Source organism: Eschscholzia californica, unplaced genomic scaffold (assembly GCF_041429995.1).
Source record: "Eschscholzia californica isolate CP2 unplaced genomic scaffold, dmEscCali1.0.p SCAF_1, whole genome shotgun sequence".
Lineage (NCBI taxonomy): Eukaryota > Viridiplantae > Streptophyta > Magnoliopsida > Ranunculales > Papaveraceae > Eschscholzia > Eschscholzia californica.
This window is the reverse complement of record NW_028238198.1, coordinates 19,795,425-19,815,420: the sequence shown is the minus strand read 5'-3', so window position 1 is coordinate 19,815,420 and position 19,996 is coordinate 19,795,425. Positions and strand designations below refer to the sequence as shown.

General features: G+C 35.9%; 4 protein-coding genes across 6 annotated transcripts; 2 read left to right on the top strand and 2 right to left on the bottom strand.

The window, feature by feature from the left end:
• Positions 1–528: 528 nt before the first annotated feature.
• On the top strand, positions 529–5,530 carry LOH2 (LAG1 homolog 2). The gene is made up of 6 exons (XM_086651339.1): positions 529–1,043; positions 1,475–1,683; positions 3,185–3,340; positions 4,089–4,274; positions 4,365–4,543; positions 5,206–5,530. The coding sequence occupies exons 1-6, from the start codon at positions 927–929 to the stop codon at positions 5,223–5,225; spliced, it is 867 nt and encodes a 288-aa protein (XP_086507465.1). The 5' UTR covers positions 529–926; the 3' UTR covers positions 5,226–5,530.
• A 971-nt stretch (positions 5,531–6,501) lies between these two features.
• Positions 6,502–10,072, top strand: LOC147564939 (protein CYPRO4-like). Its single transcript, XM_086651338.1, has 2 exons — positions 6,502–8,377; positions 9,422–10,072. Exons 1-2 carry the CDS (start codon positions 6,758–6,760, stop codon positions 9,701–9,703), a joined length of 1,902 nt encoding a protein of 633 aa, XP_086507464.1. The 5' UTR covers positions 6,502–6,757; the 3' UTR covers positions 9,704–10,072.
• A 1,873-nt stretch (positions 10,073–11,945) lies between these two features.
• Positions 11,946–15,492, bottom strand: PGSIP3 (plant glycogenin-like starch initiation protein 3). 2 transcript variants are annotated; one of them, XM_086651323.1, is made up of 3 exons: positions 14,083–15,492; positions 13,336–13,993; positions 11,946–13,018 (listed from the first exon to the last, which is right to left on the bottom strand). In XM_086651323.1, the coding sequence occupies exons 1-3, from the start codon at positions 14,101–14,103 to the stop codon at positions 12,084–12,086; spliced, it is 1,614 nt and encodes a 537-aa protein (XP_086507449.1). In that variant the 5' UTR covers positions 14,104–15,492; the 3' UTR covers positions 11,946–12,083. The 2 variants fall into 2 exon arrangements, with proteins under 2 accessions (XP_086507449.1, XP_086507447.1); XM_086651321.1 differs by having other exon boundaries at positions 14,088–14,590.
• Positions 15,493–15,602: 110 nt separating this feature from the next.
• Positions 15,603–19,837, bottom strand: TIC22-IV (Tic22-like family protein). Of its 2 annotated transcripts, none has more exons than XM_086651327.1 (9): positions 19,317–19,837; positions 19,152–19,214; positions 17,903–17,977; positions 17,429–17,479; positions 17,074–17,133; positions 16,888–16,959; positions 16,556–16,789; positions 15,951–16,361; positions 15,603–15,854 (listed from the first exon to the last, which is right to left on the bottom strand). In XM_086651327.1, exons 1-7 carry the CDS (start codon positions 19,764–19,766, stop codon positions 16,745–16,747), a joined length of 816 nt encoding a protein of 271 aa, XP_086507453.1. In that variant the 5' UTR covers positions 19,767–19,837; the 3' UTR covers positions 15,603–15,854; positions 15,951–16,361; positions 16,556–16,744. The 2 variants fall into 2 exon arrangements, with proteins under 2 accessions (XP_086507453.1, XP_086507452.1); XM_086651326.1 differs by having other exon boundaries at positions 15,951–16,093; positions 16,754–16,789.
• Positions 19,838–19,996: the final 159 nt, after the last annotated feature.

Sequence of the window (19,996 nt, the reverse complement as noted above, 5' to 3'; positions counted from 1 at the left end):
TATTCCTTCACTTCTAACACCCAATCCCAGACCCAACAAGCTTAGTATTTTGTTCCTCTCCAATAGTCTACGAGACCATTCAGAAGACCTTGATACTTTCTAAGTTTGAAGATGAAGCTATAGCCAAAGCTACAATCAATCTCCATTTGGTTTGAGAGTTGAGACTATCACACCCCTCACCCTTCTGAGCCAAAGCTGTAGGTACAAGACCAAACTTACTTAGTGTTAAAACTTTTGGGTTGACCGGTGAAACTTTCATCAGGAACAAATATTCCAACATTTATTGTAGGCTTATGTGTTAAAAAACTCGAGGTATTATAATCAGCGTAAACATTTATTGCACAGTGCACCAATAAATGACCTTTAAATCGGGGGGTCAAAAAGTCTACTGAACAAAGCTAGAAACTAAAATGCTACATTAACAAATTTTTCAAAAATGTGATAAACACGATAATCATCGAAATTAAACCTTTTAAAATAAATTAGTCTATTCAACTAAATTATTGACCTAAAACCAATGGATTAAATGACCTAAAACACACCTCACTACATTATTTATACTTTTAGAAGCTAAACATCAATATCATTAATGAAGATCAAGATAATCAAGTGTTATAAGTCAAAATTGGCATCTCATATTCTCTCATGTGTGGTGTTTGTTAAAAGGGATTCTCAAGACACGAGTTTGTTACATACACCTGAACACCATCTCTCTCTCTCTCTCTAAAACTCTTTCTCTCTCTAAAACTCTCATCACCAACATCCAGGATCCCTCTTTCTCTCTCTCTCTATACAACTTCAAACCCTCTTTTAGGTCATCAAGATCTTCCCTTTTCTAAATGAATGAATCTCAAATTCCCTAATCTCAAATTTGATGATTGATGCTTTTTAAGTAGTAGTAGTTTATAACTCGAATTTGGCATCTCATGGACTCGATCTGGAGTCGTATTGATCGTCCTCACGTTACCCATCTCTCCATCACTATCTTATTCGCTTTTGGTTTTCTTGCTGCTAGGTATTTCTTGAATACCTTCATCTATCAGGTAATTCATTGAAACCCAAAAACAAAAACTTGACCTAGATTTGTTTCCTACTTTTTTATGGAAGCTAACAAATTGTACTTGAACTATTAAGTATGTTAATTAGAGTTAATTTTGTATTAAATCTTGAAATTAGTCATTAGTTTCCCACTTTGCCACCATTCAATTTTGTATCTTACTTTAAAAATTAGACAATACCCATTATTCTACCTGCCCTAATTTTACTTATCTGGATTAGAACATTCTTGTAAATGTATTCCATTTACCTGCTCTTGAACTATTAATGTTTACCTTAATCTTGAATCTTGTGTTGTTCAATTGTTTTATCAAGAATTTATGGTTAAATTATGCATTACCAAGAATTTTCTGATCCATCGTGAACCCGTCTTTCAATCATTTGTTTGATCTTTTCCTTATCCTTGTTATTTTGTCAGAGACTTGCCATTTGGTTGTTGAGCAAAGGAGCTAAACCCTTAAAGATTACCGAGGCTAAACGAGCAAAGGTTGCAAAATGTGCAGAGTCAATGTGGAAGCTAACATACTATGCTGCTGTTCAATCTTATGTTCTTACTATTATCTATCACGAGCCATGGTCTAGAGATACGAAAGAATATTTCAGAGGCTGGCCGAATCAAGAGCTGAAGTGGGTATCCTTTTCCTCTCCTTTTTTCCAATTACTTGATGAATTCGTAAATGAATGTGACAAAGGTCAAGTTTCTTGTATATATTGTATATTAAAGGGAATTTATCTTGGAGGTGGTAATGAAGTTGGAAAGTACTTTTTCTGTTTTGGGGCCAATTACTTGAATTAAAAATCCGAAACGAGAAAAAAAAAAATCTAATTACGTACAGTTAGACTCCAAAACTTCTTATTTCCACACTTAACTGTCACAATCTGTGTAGAACCATTCAGGTAATTACAACAAGTACAAAAAGCGATATATTATGCTATTTTCTCCATGTTTTTTCGGTTCTTAGGTTCACCAGCTAAATAGACAATATGTATCATAAACACATGGTGTTAGTACCCTTTTTTGTGTTAGTACCAGAGGAGCAGTTGGTGTTCTACCATTTGGTCTAGGATTCTGTTGTTACTGTTGAATGATGCCATGTGGGCAATATATAGCCATTGCTCAAGTATGATATGTATTGTTTGCAATTTAGGAGATAGGATATACCGATAGTGATTTGATATTTCCAGAAACTTGTCTAATAAACTATCCTCTTACCTAACTTTTGATATATAATCTAGGTTGAAACCTCATTTCCATATTCTACTTTTTCCCCTGATAGCTATTTTGGAACCTGAAAGCTTAGTTATTCTCCTTCAGTTGTGATGTTTGGACTGCCTGAACTGATATTGTTTGTATAGAAATATTAAATGAAAATTACCAAGTAGGGGTACAATTATACTTTGGGTAGGAAACCTTGAAACTTTAAAAAGTTCATAACAAGACCAAGAAAGAAAGTAGAGAAGGGCACGTGCATCTAACATAGATGATTCGAGGCTTAGATATGGCTCCGATTAAAGTGAATGGATTGTTTTCATAGTAGTTTTACAGAATTTAAGAGGCAAACACTTTTCTTATCTCTCCCTTAATAGGCTACATATTCACATTGAGGAAAAAACTCGTATCCAGACTGAGCAAAATACGAGTTTTATCTTCAGTTGATTAAGTTATTAACGAAGCTGTTATAACTTTTGATATGTCTAGAAGTTCATATTGAAAGTCATGTTTACTTCACTTCGTTCCAATAATTATCCAAGTTTGAACTCATTAACATGTTTTTTTTTTTTTTGAGAATTCGACTACAGTCTACGTTAGTTGTTACAAGGCATTGATGCATCATGGAGATGTAATGAGCACGATAACCGCCTAATTTAAACTGAGACAGAAAGAGGCCTGAAGCCTGACAACGAAGAGGCCTAAAACCCGACAAATTATTACATTATTCATAGCTTAAATTACATAGGATAAATCTTGATGGCAACTGCTTCCACCGAGAATCGATCCCACGACCTCATGGTCTTAAGAGGGGTGTCCAACCGTTACACGAAAGGGCGGTGGACTCATTAACATGTTTTTTCAGTTTAGATTGAAATCATATTTGACGCTTACTTGTCTACTTGCTTTCTGTTTTAGGCTTTCTTTCATGCTTTTCTACATGTGCCAATGTGGATTCTACCTATACAGTATTGCGGCACTTGTAACATGGGAAACTAGAAGAAAAGATTTCTCTGTAATGATGTCTCATCATGTTGTTACTGTGTTCCTAATTGGTTTCTCCTACTATACGAGGTATTATTTAGTTTCGAATCATACTTGTTGACTCTAATAGTTTTATATATTTAATAACTAAAAACAGCGGAAATTGTAAGTTTGACTCTCAGGCTCTCAGCTTAAGCTAAACCATACAAGTACTCTAAACAATAGTGGGTTTGTTCTAAGTGATACTTCCACGTGAACATTTTATTCAACCTTAAGTAGAAAAGCAAAAAAGTCCGGTCGCTAACGTATAGAAACAACTTCAAAAAAAGCAGTATAGAAACAACTTCAAGAAAGCCATCGTTTGACTTCTTTTCAAGTTTTTTTCGTGTGATGTTAAAGTTAACCACTCAATTGCACCTTTACAACAAATATAATCGACCCACTACCAACACCCATCTTCTGCTACCATCCTCAGAATATAAAAAGTTGGATTATGTAGTTAAACTAACTTTTTAACCTTTTGATTTAGAAGGCTTTCTCGCAAAACAAACTTTCTTAGTCTTTTTTCACTTGACGAAAGCAAAAGTACTTTTACTGCATAAAAGTGCTTCTATTTTTTGTCACCTAACAACACTTCAATATGTCTGATTTATTTTTGTATGATTTTTGTGCTTACCCCTCTGGGTGAGTGGCTTATCTTAATTTCTTTGCCGGGTCATACTCATAATGGACTTTTAGCAGCTAAAACACACTTGATTATCTGTGGATTCAAGATTTATTTTTTGTTCTTTTGGGAGGACTTCGAAGAAAGAAAATTAATAAACTCCCTGTTTTGTAGTTTTTTCCGCATTGGGTTGATTGTTCTTGCACTGCACGATGCAAGTGATGTATTCATGGAAGGAGCCAAGGTTTTCAAATATTCGGAAAAGGAACTTGCAGCTAGTGTTCTCTTTGGTTTCTTCGCAGTCTCATGGCTCATACTACGTCTAATATTCTTTCCATTCTGGGTTATCAAGTCCTCCAGGTTTGTGCACTCTACATGGTGCTCCAATATCCTAATTGATCGAATGTTCGTCTTATACTAATCTTTTCTTCTTTAATTGCCATTTCTCAGCTTAGATCTCATCAAAGTCTTAACAATGTCGAAGGCTTATCATGCATTCTTGTATTATTTTTTCAATACGATGTTGTTGACACTGCTTGTGTTTCACATTTACTGGTGGTATCTCATATACGCGATGATCATGAGACAATTGAAAAATCGAGGGACAGTTGGGGAAGATATTCGATCAGGTAATATTTGTATTCAGTAACCTTCCTTATTGCTTTGTTGGGCTGGTACACATGTCCTATTTGGCCATTATACTGAATTTTAGCAATACCATCTGTCAAGGCATGCATTTTGAACACTTCTTGTCTTCAATGTTATTTTTCCTTCCTCTCTTCTGTGGTGTCTCGAAATTCCCCTTCCCCGAGTTAGTGGTCTCTATACGTCTAGCCTCGTGTTCTTGTGACTACTGTGACTGAATGTAACACTGTCCTAGAACCAGCCACACTGTTCTTGATTTATGCACCACCTAGGGCTGCTTAACCCATTTCTTCGTAAAACGGGCTTTCTATTGGCATGGTCCTTCCTAGAGCAGTCAGGCTTATCCATCTGACCAGCCTAGACACCAATCCCACACGAAAGGCCTACCCACCAAGCCCACCCGAAAGGCCTAGCCACGAAGCTCACCCAAAAGGCCTAGCCACATGCTATCTTATAACCCATGTCTAGGAGAAACATTGTGGGACTAAGTGCCAAACAACCTCACATTGTTGACCAACATATTTTTGTCACTAAATTTGCATGCATACTGCAATACTCAATGTGTCTGCTACCTCTTCACGTTTCCGAAGAGATTGGAGACGTTCTTAGTTACTCACTTTACTGATCAATTGAGTGTGAAATACAGATTCAGAAGATGGAGATTAGTTGAAACTTGAGTAGCTGAAGATGGAATTGATTTACCAGCCAAGATGTTAGTTCGTGACAGAAATTAAAACTTCATTTTGTTAGCAGCACCGAATCTGGATTCCGGGTTCTACTTTTGCAGAAGAAAATCTCACGAGGTTGACAAATTCTATTTTTTCTGTTTCATATCCATTTTCATTCTCTAGTTCAGAAATTTAGCTTACCACCTTGGAACCATCAAGTATGTAAATGTACTTGAGATCATCATTGATCTTTTCTCACTGTATACTAGATTTTTTTTGTATAATTCAATTGTCTTCTTTTCACGGCTTCATTGGTCTTTGTACTTCGTAATATTATTGGAGACTCTGATATTTATATTAACAGTGCTACTTGGCCCAACAAAAAGTGGTCGCAGGTGACGAACGAGGCCAAATTTTTACATGACGATATCATGATGTCAATAAGTTGGCTTTGTTTGGCCATTCAGCCCACTTTTCATTGGGCCAAAAGAGCGTTTTCCTATCCTTATTTAGCTGCAGCTAACGTGAAAGTTATTGGTAGAACCGTAGTGGTGTCAAACTGGGTCGGGCAGCTCTCTCTAACATGTTGCCTTGATACAGGCACGACTGATTAACCTGTTGAGTTTGAGGCCCTGGCCAACACGACCCAATTTACACCACTATTAATCTTCAACATCGGCCCAAAAACTAATCCTAAGAACCATGGCGATTTTCATTTTTAAAGGTGGATGAAACCTTAAAACGAGACCTAAGTTAACACTTGGTTGCTCAAGTGGTTGCTAGTGTTGACATTAAATTCCAAAATTCTGGAGGTCCCAGGTTGGATTCCCAGAAGAGATAGAATCCGTGGTTATTGAATTTGAGTTATTAAAGGTATAAGTAATAATAAGTTATTGTGCTTATCACATCTTAACATCTTAATGATATACCAATACTTTGTAACTAACCTGTCCCTAAAAAAACAACAACTAAAGAATCGAAAATTAATTTTCGAACCACGAACAGAGGTTGTTGACCATTAGGGACACCTACTTATTAGAGAGAGTTTGTTTCATGGTCAATCATTAAGGTAACATATAGTATAATTATTTATTTATTTTTTTGTTGAACTAGTATAATTATTTATTTTTATTTTTTTTTTGTTGAACTAGTATAATTATTTATTGGATAATACAAAATAAAATCTTATGAAAATAAAAATTATTTGAATTTTTTTTTTTTTTTTGTTGAACTAAATTATTTGAATTTTAAAGTGAAAATTTGTACACTCTATTGACACGTAATAAGCATAACTTCGATTAAAAGAAAGAAAACCCTTAAGACTCGTCGGCCGCGTCAATTAAACGCTAACTTGCAATAGCCGGTCTCCCAAAATCCCTAATTGATCGATCCTATATATAAAATGGTTCTTAAATCAAAATAACTTCTACTTTCAAAATCCCTCAATTTCTAACTAACCACATCGATCATCATCCTCCTCCTCCAAATTTCATCTCTCTCTCTCTCTCTCTATAACTTTCTCTCTCTACAATGGGAGCTTCATCCAGTCGTGAATTTGATATCATAGACTCAGACGATGATGAAAACTATCAAGACTTTGAAAACGAAGAAGAAGAAGAACAAGAAAACAATTCTTCTTCTTCTCTTTCAGGAATCAAACCCCAAGATCATAATTCTCTTGATGAAATTGATGCTAAACTCAAATCCCTAAAACTTAAGTACTCTTCAAATCAGAACCCTAATCTTAAGAATTCCGTTAGACTTTATCTCCATATTGGTGGTAACACTCCGAAATCAAAATGGATCACTTCTGAGAAACTAACTTCTTATTCCTTTGTTCAAATCTCTGCTGATGAAGATGAAGACGAAGAAGGAATTTGGGTTTTGAAGGTGGGTTCTAAGATTAGGGCTAAGGTTGGTATGGAAATGCAAATGAAACCATTTGGAGATCAACGTCGTGTTGATTTTGTCTGTGATGGTGTTTGGGCATTGAAATTTTCCACAAATGAAGGGTTTAGAAGCTTTATTAATGAATTTCAGGATTGTTTGTTTGAGAATGTTTATGGGTTTGAACCAACAGAGGAAAATAAAATGAAAGTTTATGGGAAAGATTTTATTGGTTGGGCAAAACCAGAAGTTGCTGATGATTCAATTTGGGAAGATGCAGAAGAAGAAGAAGAACGAGGGGGGTTACCTAATTCTGCTTCTACCCCTGCTAGAAGAAATCAGGATTTAATGGAAGAATTTGAAGAAGAAGCAAATGATGGTGGAATTCAGAGCTTGGCATTAGGTGCTTTGGATAATAGTTTTCTTGTTAATGATTCTGGTATTCAAGTTGTCAAGAATTCCATGACTGGAATTCATGGGAAAGGTGTTCATGTGAAATTTGATAGTGGTAGTAGGAATTCTAATTCTAGGGTTGGTTCAAATTCAGGGTATTTGACACCAAAGAAAGCTCTTTTGATGAGAGCTGAAACTAATATGCTTCTAATGAGTCCTTCTAATGAAGGTAAACCTCATGCAAATGGACTTCATCAATTGGATATTGAAACAGGTAAAATTGTAACAGAGTGGAAATTTGATAAAGATGGAACTGATATTACCATGAGAGATATAACTAATGACAGTAAAGGGTCACAGTTAGATCCTTCGGAATCGACGTTTTTAGGGTTAGATGATAATAGACTTTGTAGATGGGATATGAGAGAGAGAAAGGGTATGGTTCAAACTGTTGCAAATTCGAGTACTCCTGTTCTTCATTGGAGTGAAGGACATCAATTCTCAAGAGGAACAAATTTTAATTGTTTTGCAACAACTGGTGATGGTTCAATAGTTGTTGGATCAATTGATGGGAAAATTAGGTTATACTCAACTACTTCAATGAGACAAGCAAAGACAGCTTTTCCTGGACTTGGGTCTCCCATTACTCATGTAGATGTTACTTTTGATGGAAAATGGGTATTGGGTACTACTGATACTTATTTGATTCTCATTTGTACTCTGTTCACTGGGAAAGATGGAAAAACGAAAACGGGTTTCGAAGGTCGAATGGGGAATAAAATTCCTGCTCCAAGACTGTTAAAGCTCACTCCTTTGCATTCCCATATGGCTGGTGCAAATAACAAGATTCATGGTGGACAATTCTCATGGGTAAGTTTGTATTTTAGTTTCTTACTAAATTATGAGGCTACTTGAAATAAATGTATGCAACTATATTAGGTGCCTACTTAGTTTTTTTTTTGTTGAAACGGTGCCTACTTAGCTTAGGATGGTATTTATTGCTCTTTACAACTTGAAAAACCAAACGTCCCCGAATAACTATATGTTAATTGTTCCCACATTGGCGAATTCAATAACTTCGGTATTTACTAGAGGGGTCTTTAAGTTCTAGTTAAGTACTTGAGCATTTAATAGCACTTGAGCATTTTCATTTGAATCCAACTTTGCATTCTAAATGAAATGGCAATAGTGTTCACATTTAGAAAGTGCCCGTACACCGATGCCAGCGGGGATATATAATATACTTGTTTTGAAAAAAGTCGCGTCATCTTTGTGTTGTACTTGCATATACTTAGTAATGACTACATCCTACTTTCGGATTAGTAATGACTACATTTTACGTTCGGAATGGAAGTTTTTGTACACTTCACGCATTTCTGTTCATTGTATAACTATTTTTCTAATTGTTTTTATATGGATAGGATATCTTTTCTTCATGAGGGGAGAGAAAAATATGAATTCTTGGAATGCTGGCTCAAGTATGGATAATATTTGAATGTTATTTTTGTTGTTGGCATGTCAGCCTTCTCCTTCTTTTGGCTAGTCTATTTAGATAGAAGCTATAATATGATTTGATGGTTCCTTCTTGGATTAAGCCATGACTAACTCATTCGTCGATTAGTTAAAGAAATTTGCTTTTGAACAGTCTACGATAGCATATTACGTTGATATTGCTATGTCAATTGTTTTTTTTTAAAGGTTATCAATAGCTGTAGAAACCGAAAAAGGTCGCGCTATCAGAAAACTTGTAGTTACCATTAATTATGAGTCTATACTTCCCCAAAATCTTCAAAAAGTGATCCTAGTTCGCTCTTGTTTGTAGTTCCCTTTGGATACTTGCGGATTGGTAATATAATTGTTCTTTTTAAGTGAGATTTCAGTTCTAATTCTTTGTTGTTTACAATTTTCTTTCAGGTAACTGAAAATGGAAAGCAGGAGCGTCACTTGGTTGCAACCGTTGGCAAATACAGTGTGATATGGAACTTCCAGCAAGTAAAAAACAGCGCTCACTCTTGCTACTATAACCAAGAAGGGCTCAAAAGCTGCTACTGCTATAAAATCGTACCAAAACAAGAATCGATCATCGAAAGTCGTTTCATGCACGATAAATATGCTGTCACCGACTCACCCGATGCTCCACTGGTGGTTGCCACCCCAATGAAAATCAGCTCAATGAGAATGACCCACAAGGAATGAAATCGGTATATCACAGTTTCCTCCTAATCACCAACTCAAACCTTCTTTTTATTTTTTTATTTTCTTTTTCATAATTTGGTTGAAGCTTGAGTTTCTGGTATGGGTATTGAGTTTCTCTCTGTTCCCATTGCCATTGTTTGATTTTCAGTGGTGATGTTAGATTGTGAAGGTTGGTACTAGTTGCAAACTTTTATGACCAGAGTTTGAGATTTTAGTTTCAGTCTAAGGGTTGCTGCCAAAGATGAACCTTTGGCCAGTTTGTATAGCTTTCTCTGAGTGGTAGTATTCCTTGTTTTTGTTTGGAAACCATGTACATGTAAACCAGTTGGGGAGTTGCTGATATTAATAAAGGCTGTGTTTTTGTTTTCATTCGAGTTCCCAATTGTTGCAGAATCTATTTTCTTTGGAAATACATCACCTTCCTAAAGCTCTCTCTAAGTGCTGGCCCTGATTTTTGGTGGTCTGTAGCGAACCCTATCAGGGTTGTTTTGTAGTGGTCGGAGTAGAGCCTGGGCTCAAGTTGGTTACTCATTTGAACCTCACATAAAAAACCCTAGTTAGAATTGCTAAGCCCAAGCCCCAACCAAACCCTAGAAGACTTTTGAGTGCCAAAACAAAATGTTGTCATTAGAAATACTAATATTTGTAACATCTTACTATATTGGTTCTTGGTGCAGATTAAATCAACCCATTATGGCCTCATGATTCTCTCTTAAGAGGATTTGCGTTCTTGTTCGGTATGAGATTCCAGATTCATTCTTCCGACTAAACAATATTTAATTGAATTTTATTGCACCACACCTTACGGGTTGTGTTTAGCAATCCAAGGCGAATGCCTGTGGAATTTTCTGAGGATAGGAGCTTACAAGTTTTCTACTAGAAGATGAAGGTAGCCCCTTTGAGGAATACATAATAATATCTAGGGAGTAAGTGTTTTAGGGAATTTATGTTTTTTTTGTTAGTATATTTTTGGGGACATACTTTATTTTGGTGCAAAAACTCATTTGATCAAATAATGCTCCCTAATCTTCATCCTCTTTACCACCTTAACCACAACAACTTCCCACCATCGCCATTCCGTCAACCACTATTCCGACCACCATTGCCTCCTCTTCTCTTTCCCCTCTCCTGCTCTCTCTCTCTCTCTCTCTCTCTCTCTCTCTCTCTCTCTCTCTCTCTTCGTGTTGCTTTCGTTCTCCCTCTCTCTCGCTCTCATTGACTATCTTTTTGTCGTTCTCACTCTAGATCTCGATCCCTCTCTCTTTCAATGTAGACCACTCTCATTATTTCTCTTGTTGTAGACATATCTTCCTCTCAGTAATAAATTTATCTCGCAGTCTTTATCTCTCTTTCTCGCAGTCTCTGTCCCCCTCTCTCTCTGTCTCGGTCTGTATAGATCTCTCTGTGGAAATCACAGAGTTCGTGGCCACGAAATGTTTTGTTTTCATGGCCACAAAATCTTTGTGACCACGAAATCCTCGAGGAGGGTTTCACCAGAAACCCTCTTCGATGTTAGGTTCCGACAAAGGGAACACTTCCCTTTGCTGAAGCGGTGTCTGTGTGAGAGAGGGAGAGAAATAATGAGAGATAGATAGAGAAACAGTGAGAGATTGAGAGAGAAACAGTGAGAGATCGAGAGAGACATAGATAGTGAAAGCAATAGAGAGAGATAGTAAGAGATGGACAATGAGGAATCGAGAGAGAGACTAAGAGAAAAAAGAAGAAAAGAATAAAGAGAGCAAGAAAAAGAGAGAGGGAGAGAGCAATATGAGAGAGAGAGAGGGAGAGAGAGGGAGAGAGAGGGAGAGAGAGGGAGAGAGAGAGAGAGAGGGGGAGAGAGAGAGAGAGAGAGAGAGAGTGAGAACGAACAATAGGAGTGAGAGAGAGAGATTTGATCGAGTCAATTTTTGGACAAGAAAAAAGCATGCCCCTAATTCAGTACTAAAATCTTTATCCCTTGGAGAATCTTTTTCCCAAAGCTGCGGCCAAAATAAAAGACAGAAATAACTTGTCAAGTTCAATAGGCGACCACTCTCCATGAGAATTGAGTTTGAAGCAAAGAAAGATGACCAATCATTTTAAACTAAAACATCATAAACTATCAATTATTTGGTGTACCTAAATTTGATCAACTTCTCAACAATGACCCAACACCAACCATTTGTTTTGTGTTTCATGTTCTTACTGATTACAACTTATGGTCTTCCTTCTCTAACAACTTTAGAAAAAAAAAAGAAAAACATTAATTCGAACAAATTAATATATGCAAACATACCATCATAAATTCATCCAAAACAATTTTCTAGTCTCTATACTACGCACATAATTTAAAAGAAAAATAGTATTAGAAAAGCAATACTAAAACAATATATTGTAATTATCAAACATTTCGTCGAGGATCTGTAATATTAATCATCAAATGTTTATCTTGTAAACCCATTTCTCTAGCCATTTTTGCATCCCAATCTAATTCGATCCTTCTTCGAGGTGTAAGATTACAAAAACTTTGCAAATTCTTATCCATGGCATCATGAATTTTCCACCATCTCTGATGAGCAATATCGCTAGCATAAACTCGTTGATCGCCAATATTCCAATTACAATCATAATCTCTATAACATAACCATGGCTTTAGACCAAGAAAATGTATAGAAAAAAGCTTAGGAGGATCCGATCCAAATAAATTGTTCTTATAACTTGCTTCAAGTGTAGTATTTGCCCAAAAATTCTTCAAAAAATTTACCCTTCTAGGCCATCTATGCCACCAGACAAAAATTTCATTAAGAAACCCTTGATCTCCTCCATTATAAGAAATGATTTCTTTTCGCCGATCCATTAGCATTTTGAAAGTACAATTTGATGGTTCTATGGCCATTATACCCGAATTAAAGATAGACCCATCGTTACCCGTGGCTGACATTTGAGGGTAATGAAATAATACGTCTAAATTTCGTAGAACAACGATATCAGCATCGATAAAAATGATTTTATCGTAATCCGTTAATTGCCATAACCTGAATTTACTATAATTGTATTCATTGTAAGAGTCTTTTTCGGCTTTAGGATTTCGAATTCGACTAATAATTCGAATTTTCCATCCTGCATTGGCAAGAGCTTCTCTTTTTGGTTGGGAGATTGATTTATCTATTAGCATGACAAGATCTTTCTTTGTACCTGTTTGAAGGATGCTTTGAGCAAGAGTTATTGCCCCACAAACATAAGCTTCAGATGAATGGAGAACTGTCACATATGCTTCTCTTTTTGGGTTCTTTGTGTTCATTGTGATCTTGGATATGTTATATACTTCATTTATCCCTGAAAATCAAATATATTATAAAGTTTAGTTTGATGCTTATGTTCATTAATGTGAAACTTTAAAAGCATACATGGAATTTTTAATTCAAAGAAATAAATTGCCTCGTTTGATGTCACATCAGAATGAAGTAAGCATCTAAGTAGAACTCCAGAAAGAAAGAAAGAACATTTCTTCTAGATTTTCCTTCCAAAAACTTCTTAACGTTTTGAAAATTAGTAATGCCGCAAGTGTGTGTTGCTAAGTAGAAAAATGAAAGTTCGACTCTACTCGGCACAACCACTATCTGAGTAAAAAAGTAAGAAGAAAAGAAACATACCTTCTCCCCAAAGAGGCAAAGCCAATTGACAAGAACCAATAGGCATTGAAACCTTATGTTCTAGTTTCTCCATATCTACTTCATAAAACCACCATTCTCCTTCTTTTCTCACCATATCATCACATCTAAACACCTCTATCATTGGTTTACACTCACTTAACATCACCACCTTGCTCTTATTTCTCTTCCTCTTCCCATTCTTCACCAACAATTTTGCAGTTATTAGATGAACTTGCAGTCTAAATACATCCCTTGCCCGCCCTTCGTTCGGATATCGACATGGCAATTTCGCAACCACCATGTCCATATCTCCGTACCTCTTAAGATCCGGCATGGGTATTTCAGGACATGAAGGACTATCATCCTCTTCTTCTTCATCTATCCACTCCGGAAATAAATCTTTCCATTCGAAATTTTTCGAAACTTTTTCAAATCTTATATGTTTAATCTCATGTCCACCATTACCAATACCTTTCCAATCACTTAAATCTTCATCTTCCATATTCACAAACCCAATCTTCATTCTCTTATTACCCATTAACTTTTCATCATTTAAGAAACTCGGGTTCTCTCTTTTCACTAATTTAGGTTTTTCTTTTCCTCCTGTCTTCTCCTCTAATATTACTTTCATTTTTAACCCACCACCATCTTCACCAACCTACAAAATTCAATTCCAAAACAAGATGTACTTAGAATTTTTCAAATGAACAAAAGTTGTTTTGATATCATAAACTTAAGTGAACTCACCTTACCTTCTTGTGATGACATTCACGCAACGAGCATCGAAAAAGAGTCGTCGAGTTCTCATAATAAGACCAAGAAGGTGAAGGTTTGAGAAGTAAGAAAGCATAGAAAAGTAAGAAGAAAGCAATGAAGAATAGGTTGAGCTTTATAACAAGAGATTTGGATGGGGTAGCCATTATCACCATCTTCATCTAAACCAACAAGAACTAGTCCTTCAATTGCAAGGAGTTAGGAAAGAGTGTGCATATGTATAGTCTCTCTTTCTCTTAATAAAATTGAAGTTTGGCAAGTCTTTAATTAAAGGTTTATAAGTAGAAGGGTACTCTTTATTAGACATGAAAAGTATATTATATATGAATACATTTGAGATATATATAATGATTTGGATGATATTGAGATTTTTGTTGTATATAGTGGTTAGAAGACATATTAGGTGAAGGAAAGAAGAGTACATAGAAGGTATGCAATTTAAGATGTCCATTTGTCCTTGTTTAGGATTTCCTTCCCTTTCAAAGAGAATATGGTAGAGTGAGGTTATTATAAAGTTGGCATAAAAGAGAAGATCATATCTCTTGGCTTGAAACCTAGGGCTTGACTAGAATAGTTGCTTAAAGTGAATCTCATCAACCAACAAGTTGGTTACTCCATCAATTTCTGCTCTCATCAGCCCCCACCAACTTCAAACAACCATTGATAAAAAATTAACATGAGGCATTTCTTTCTCTCTCTTCTATTTCTTTTCTTAATCTAATGTCTATGTTAAAGCAAGGGTTTAATCCATAATATGATGGTTCATTGCCAACTTAAGTTCTTTGTTTTAAATCTACAATCATATAACATGAGGGCGTAATCAATATTTACGAAATCATTTGTTAACCAAGTTCAACAATACAAGTTATTGCCATTGCTAAAAATAGCAATAGGGGGTTGCTATGCTCCAATCATTTTTCATTTTCGTGCACAAAAATAGCCTAAAAGAAGTTGTCTTTGGCCTATTTATTCGTTAATTCAATTTTTATTTCTCTCGCATAATGCTTAAACACATAACGACTCTCAATCGAGACAACCTTAATTTTTTTTCTATTCTTTCTTCAACATGTGTATACATATGTAATCTACAGCATAATAATGAGAAAGAATTTGAGTGTTCCCATAAACCTTTCCCTCAACCTTCTCCTACACCTCATCCTCTGAAATGTAGAAATAAACCCATCAATCTCTTGGCTTTGTAATTATAAAATAATATCAAATATTTTCTCCCCTTCTTTTAGCACCTGAGGTTACTTTGAACACTCAGACAATTAGATTTCAGGCTAATGGTTTTTCTTTATCATCTCTTCTGAATACGAAAAATAAAAGACGACCATCGAACCTTCAATGACAATAAGAAGCAGAGATTCATTTGGTAATGGAACTGTTTATTGAGTTCTGATGCAGGAAACGATAAAGAAGCAGCTACGAGCCATGAAACTTCGTTCGCGCTCAAAATCAATGCCAAACCATGAAAATCAGAAACAAGATAATGACTGATAAAATGTCATTTTAATTTTCATAAGTTCGAGTACGGTTAAGTATGAAAGTTAATAAATAAGGATAAGCATTACAACCACTTCATACAGAAAGTCGAAAACAAAATGCCAAATAAATACTAACTAGTTGCCGGCATTTTTACTGACCTCTGCTTAGAGAAACTCATGTTAGATTGTGTAAATTGTAGTTCTTCTGAAGAATCTGTCTCTGCTTTTCTCTACCTCTGATCTACCCCAATCTACTTTCTGCATATCAAAAAACTATTTATTTTAAGAATTTTCGAGGAACATAGAAATGAATCATCTTCTTATTTTGCTACCCTGCTCATGCAATGGACTTGCCTGCTTCAACATCCTTCTAGATGGTTGATTGAAACACTGATTCCGACCTATCATGCTGCTACAACTTCTTGAAGGTGTTGCGAGTAGGTTTTACCAGGTGGGATAAAGATCAGATCTTCCCAACCCGAGTTTTTGTCATTCACCTACATTGGACAACAAATAGTATTTAGCAACTTCATATCTTAGTGAACACTAGGGCAATACCCGGATTCAGTACCCTGGTTCCATATGGTACTAAGGTTTTTTCTCAGCATGGCCCTGCCCTAGACCACCCACAGGCTTTCTCCAGCTGACCAATCTAGACGCCATCGCCCAAAAGGCCTACCCAATGTATAAGACAAGGTCTGGAAGGTGTTCCTAATCAATACTTGGACTAAGTGCCTTGTGCATATCCTAGTTCAACATGGTACACTTTTTTTCCATATGGTACTAAGGTTTTTTCTCAGCATGGCCCTGCCCTAGACCACCCACAGGCTTTCTCCAGCTGACCAATCTAGACGCCATCGCCCAAAAGGCCTACCCAATGTATAAGACAAGGTCTGGAAGGTGTTCCTAATCAATACTTGGACTAAGTGCCTTGTGCATATCCTAGTTCAACATGGTACACTTTTTTTCCTTGGCATGCCCACCCAAGATCAACCCAGGCTCTCCACCAATTAACCTAGGCACCGAAGCCCCTAAAAGGCCTAGCAATGTAGAAGACAAGGTGTTATGGTATAACCGGCGTCTGGAAGGTTTTTCTAGTGTGGGGCACATGAAACTTTTATTTAACATCATATAATGAAGTAATCAAACTACTCCACCTCCATCTTTTTCAGCACATCTTCCAAACTTCCCACCTGTTCGCATATAAAGTTCGTTAGTATTGAAGTAGCAAAATTTTGATGTAAATGATCGAAAATGAAGAAGAAATTGAGTTTGGACAAGTTTGGAATACCATAATGTGTTGAGAAACTCCTGGTCCTCTTGAAGATCTTGAGACTTTTGACAGCTCCATTTCTATATCTTCCTGCAGGATTCAACACTGAATAAATCAGTAAAAAGCGTGACAATGTGTTCTTGTTGTGTTCTTAAAGTAAACAATGAATATGGAAAAACCTACTGGTTGAACAAAGTCACAAACCTTTTGGAAGTATATGGGGCAGTATCGTTTGTTCTTCTTTTTCACAACCAAAAGATCCGACTGTGGATGAGCATAAGGAGTTATTCAGCAATATTTGGAAATATCATAACAGAGTACCAATACAAGAACCAAATTAAGAACTATTGACATGAGAAAAAAATGGGAGACTGAATCTGGGGAGTAGGGAGATTGAGAAAACATATAGCACCTTGATTATTTACAGAACCAATAAAAAGCATCATTCTTATAGAGCTAAATGGTATATCATGTAAAAAGGTTTTGTTAAAGAATGAATCTATTGAATGTTAGGTACTGCTCCAGTGAATATTTCACCATGCAGGAATTTAGAACATACCTGAAAGACGGGTACTCCGTCAAATCCGCTCCTGAGATCTGCAGCTTTCAGCTAGAAATCAGAAAGCTACGAGTGAGCCTTCCCGAAACAATTCACTAACGAGCAGGTAGGGAAGAGAAGAGATAGAAACGACCAAAATTATATTTTCCGTAGAAGAAAATCCATCAACAAAAAGAACTAAGTAAATGATATTAATGTCAGACTGAACAACTTCTTAAATATGCACTTGGTTTGACGATTTAGTAACCATATCAACTTGCTGATAGTAAGAAACTAGAATGTGATAGAAACATCTTCCACGTGATAAGAGGTTTACCTCAATTAGCATGGAGTAAAATAAAACATTAAATCACGACAAACACTCAAACACTGACATATATGTGCGTGTGTGTGTGTGAAAGGGGATCAAAGAAATGCAGCATCGGATATATTGAATCCAAAAATCAACATAGTTGCTTAATGATAAAGGCATACCGCTAACGCATTCCTTATTTGAGCTGGATCAGGCAAAAACCTGAATGCAATTCCTTCAACCTTCAACATATAGACCTACGAATTGAAGGAAGAAGAAAAATTGAACTATAGCAAAGCAAATGTTGGAAACAAATACAGAATTGATTTTTTTTAGTTGTTGAACTTGAATCTCTCTTTGATTGATCAATGTGTGATATTCTTAGTACATGATTCACCAATAAAAATCTAAACTTAATCTTTTATCCAACAGAGTCACAAGGCTAATTAGACCTCTTTTACTAACTTTATGCTTGAATTGTTTATTTACGCTTCCTCCGAGCCTTATTGTTTTTAGTTCATCAATACAGCAATAGAATAAAATATATACATGATTTAGTCTTATAGACTTATAGTGATGGGAAAACCGGATTGTTCTTATTTCATATTGCAAAGGTTCAAGACCAACTTCACAGATCAGTGAGCCCGCTTTAGTTGGGTGGTAATATGTGTGCAGACAAGCTCTTCGTCGTAAAGGTTTATGATCTTCTATAAAACTATTGAACCGTTTAAACATCTTCAGATACCAATATAATCCCCATGACACAATTAACCAAGAGTTGCACATTGTCCACTACTGGATGGAAAAAAATTCAAAAGTTTTTGGTGGCTAATGACAAATAAAATTCACATATAACAACATCTGTGCCATTCTTCCTCAGGCAATGTGAAACTCCATATGGAACTGAACAATCACAGTCACAGATACCAATCTATGGACAATGTTTTAAAACACGTTTTTTTTTTGTCTTAAGACGGTTTGCCCTGAATAAGCGAAACACAGCGTTGAGACGTATGCCCCAATGCGTAAAAAAATGTAAACCAATTCTTTCAAAAAAAAAAAGATACCACATTTATATAAAAAGATAGCAATAATACAAAGACTTGAGTGTTAACAAACAAGACAGAATGGCGCTTTGAGACGCTTCTCGAGCATCTACCGAATTTCAAAACTTTTTTTTGGGTATCATAAGAGGCTGAACTCAACTAGAATGACGAACTGGTTTTTAAGGTGAGCCTCAATTTAGCACTGACCATCCTAAATCTAAGCTGCTAAGAATTCCAGTACATAATTTATTGTCCGCCATTTTTCCAACTAAATTAGGGAAATCATTTTTGAATCACTCCAATGAAATTCCAAAGTGCATTAGGGCACAAAATGAAATTCCTATCTAATTGGGGTGTACAATTATAAAAAGATAAAACTAAATACCTGATCAAGAGTAATTGGTACAACCCTAGACCCTCTCCCCAAAACAGGTTGCTTTAATTGAACCTGAAATTCACAACAACAACAAAAAAATCAAATCAAACCCCCAAAAGGGTAAAAAAATTCCATGAATTTATATAAAGATCAAAACTTTATAACAATTTAAACCTGGGCAAGAAGAGCTTCAGCATCTTCTTGTCTGAAGAAGAGAAGACTAAGAGATTTAACACTATTAGGATCAGAAACAAGTACAAACTCATTATTCGAATTGCTAACAGCATAAACAGAAGTTCCAGCTAGTGTTTTCGCTACGTATTCAGTACTAAGAGCAATATCAAATGCGTGTTTAGGGTTTTTCCATGATGAATTCTGAGTTATCGAAGCGAATTGAGTGGAGATTGAAGAAGAGAGATGATGGTTGTTCTGAGGCAAATTTGTTACTACACTGTTAACAAATCGCTTACCATTTTCAAATTGACTGGAGATTGAAGAAGAGAAACGGATGAAATGGTTATGAATGAAGGTAGAAATGTTGGAAAGTGGGTTCGGATTTGGGGAAGAAGAAGAAGAGGGTTTAGGGATTTCCATGGCGGATTGGGGAAACGAAACATCCGCCATTTTTTTCTTCTTTATTCTTCTCGTAGTAAACGGGTTTTATAGTGGTTTTGTTTTGGATAAAAATTGGGGTAAACCTGAAATTTCTTAACGACTAAAGTCCTCTATTCTAATTTCTTTGTTTTAAAGGACCAAATTAGCAAATGAGGCTTTAACTCAATTGAAGTGTTTGATTAAAAACCCATTCTTATGGTAGACCAGTGTAATACGATTCTTGTCCACCTAAGTCATCT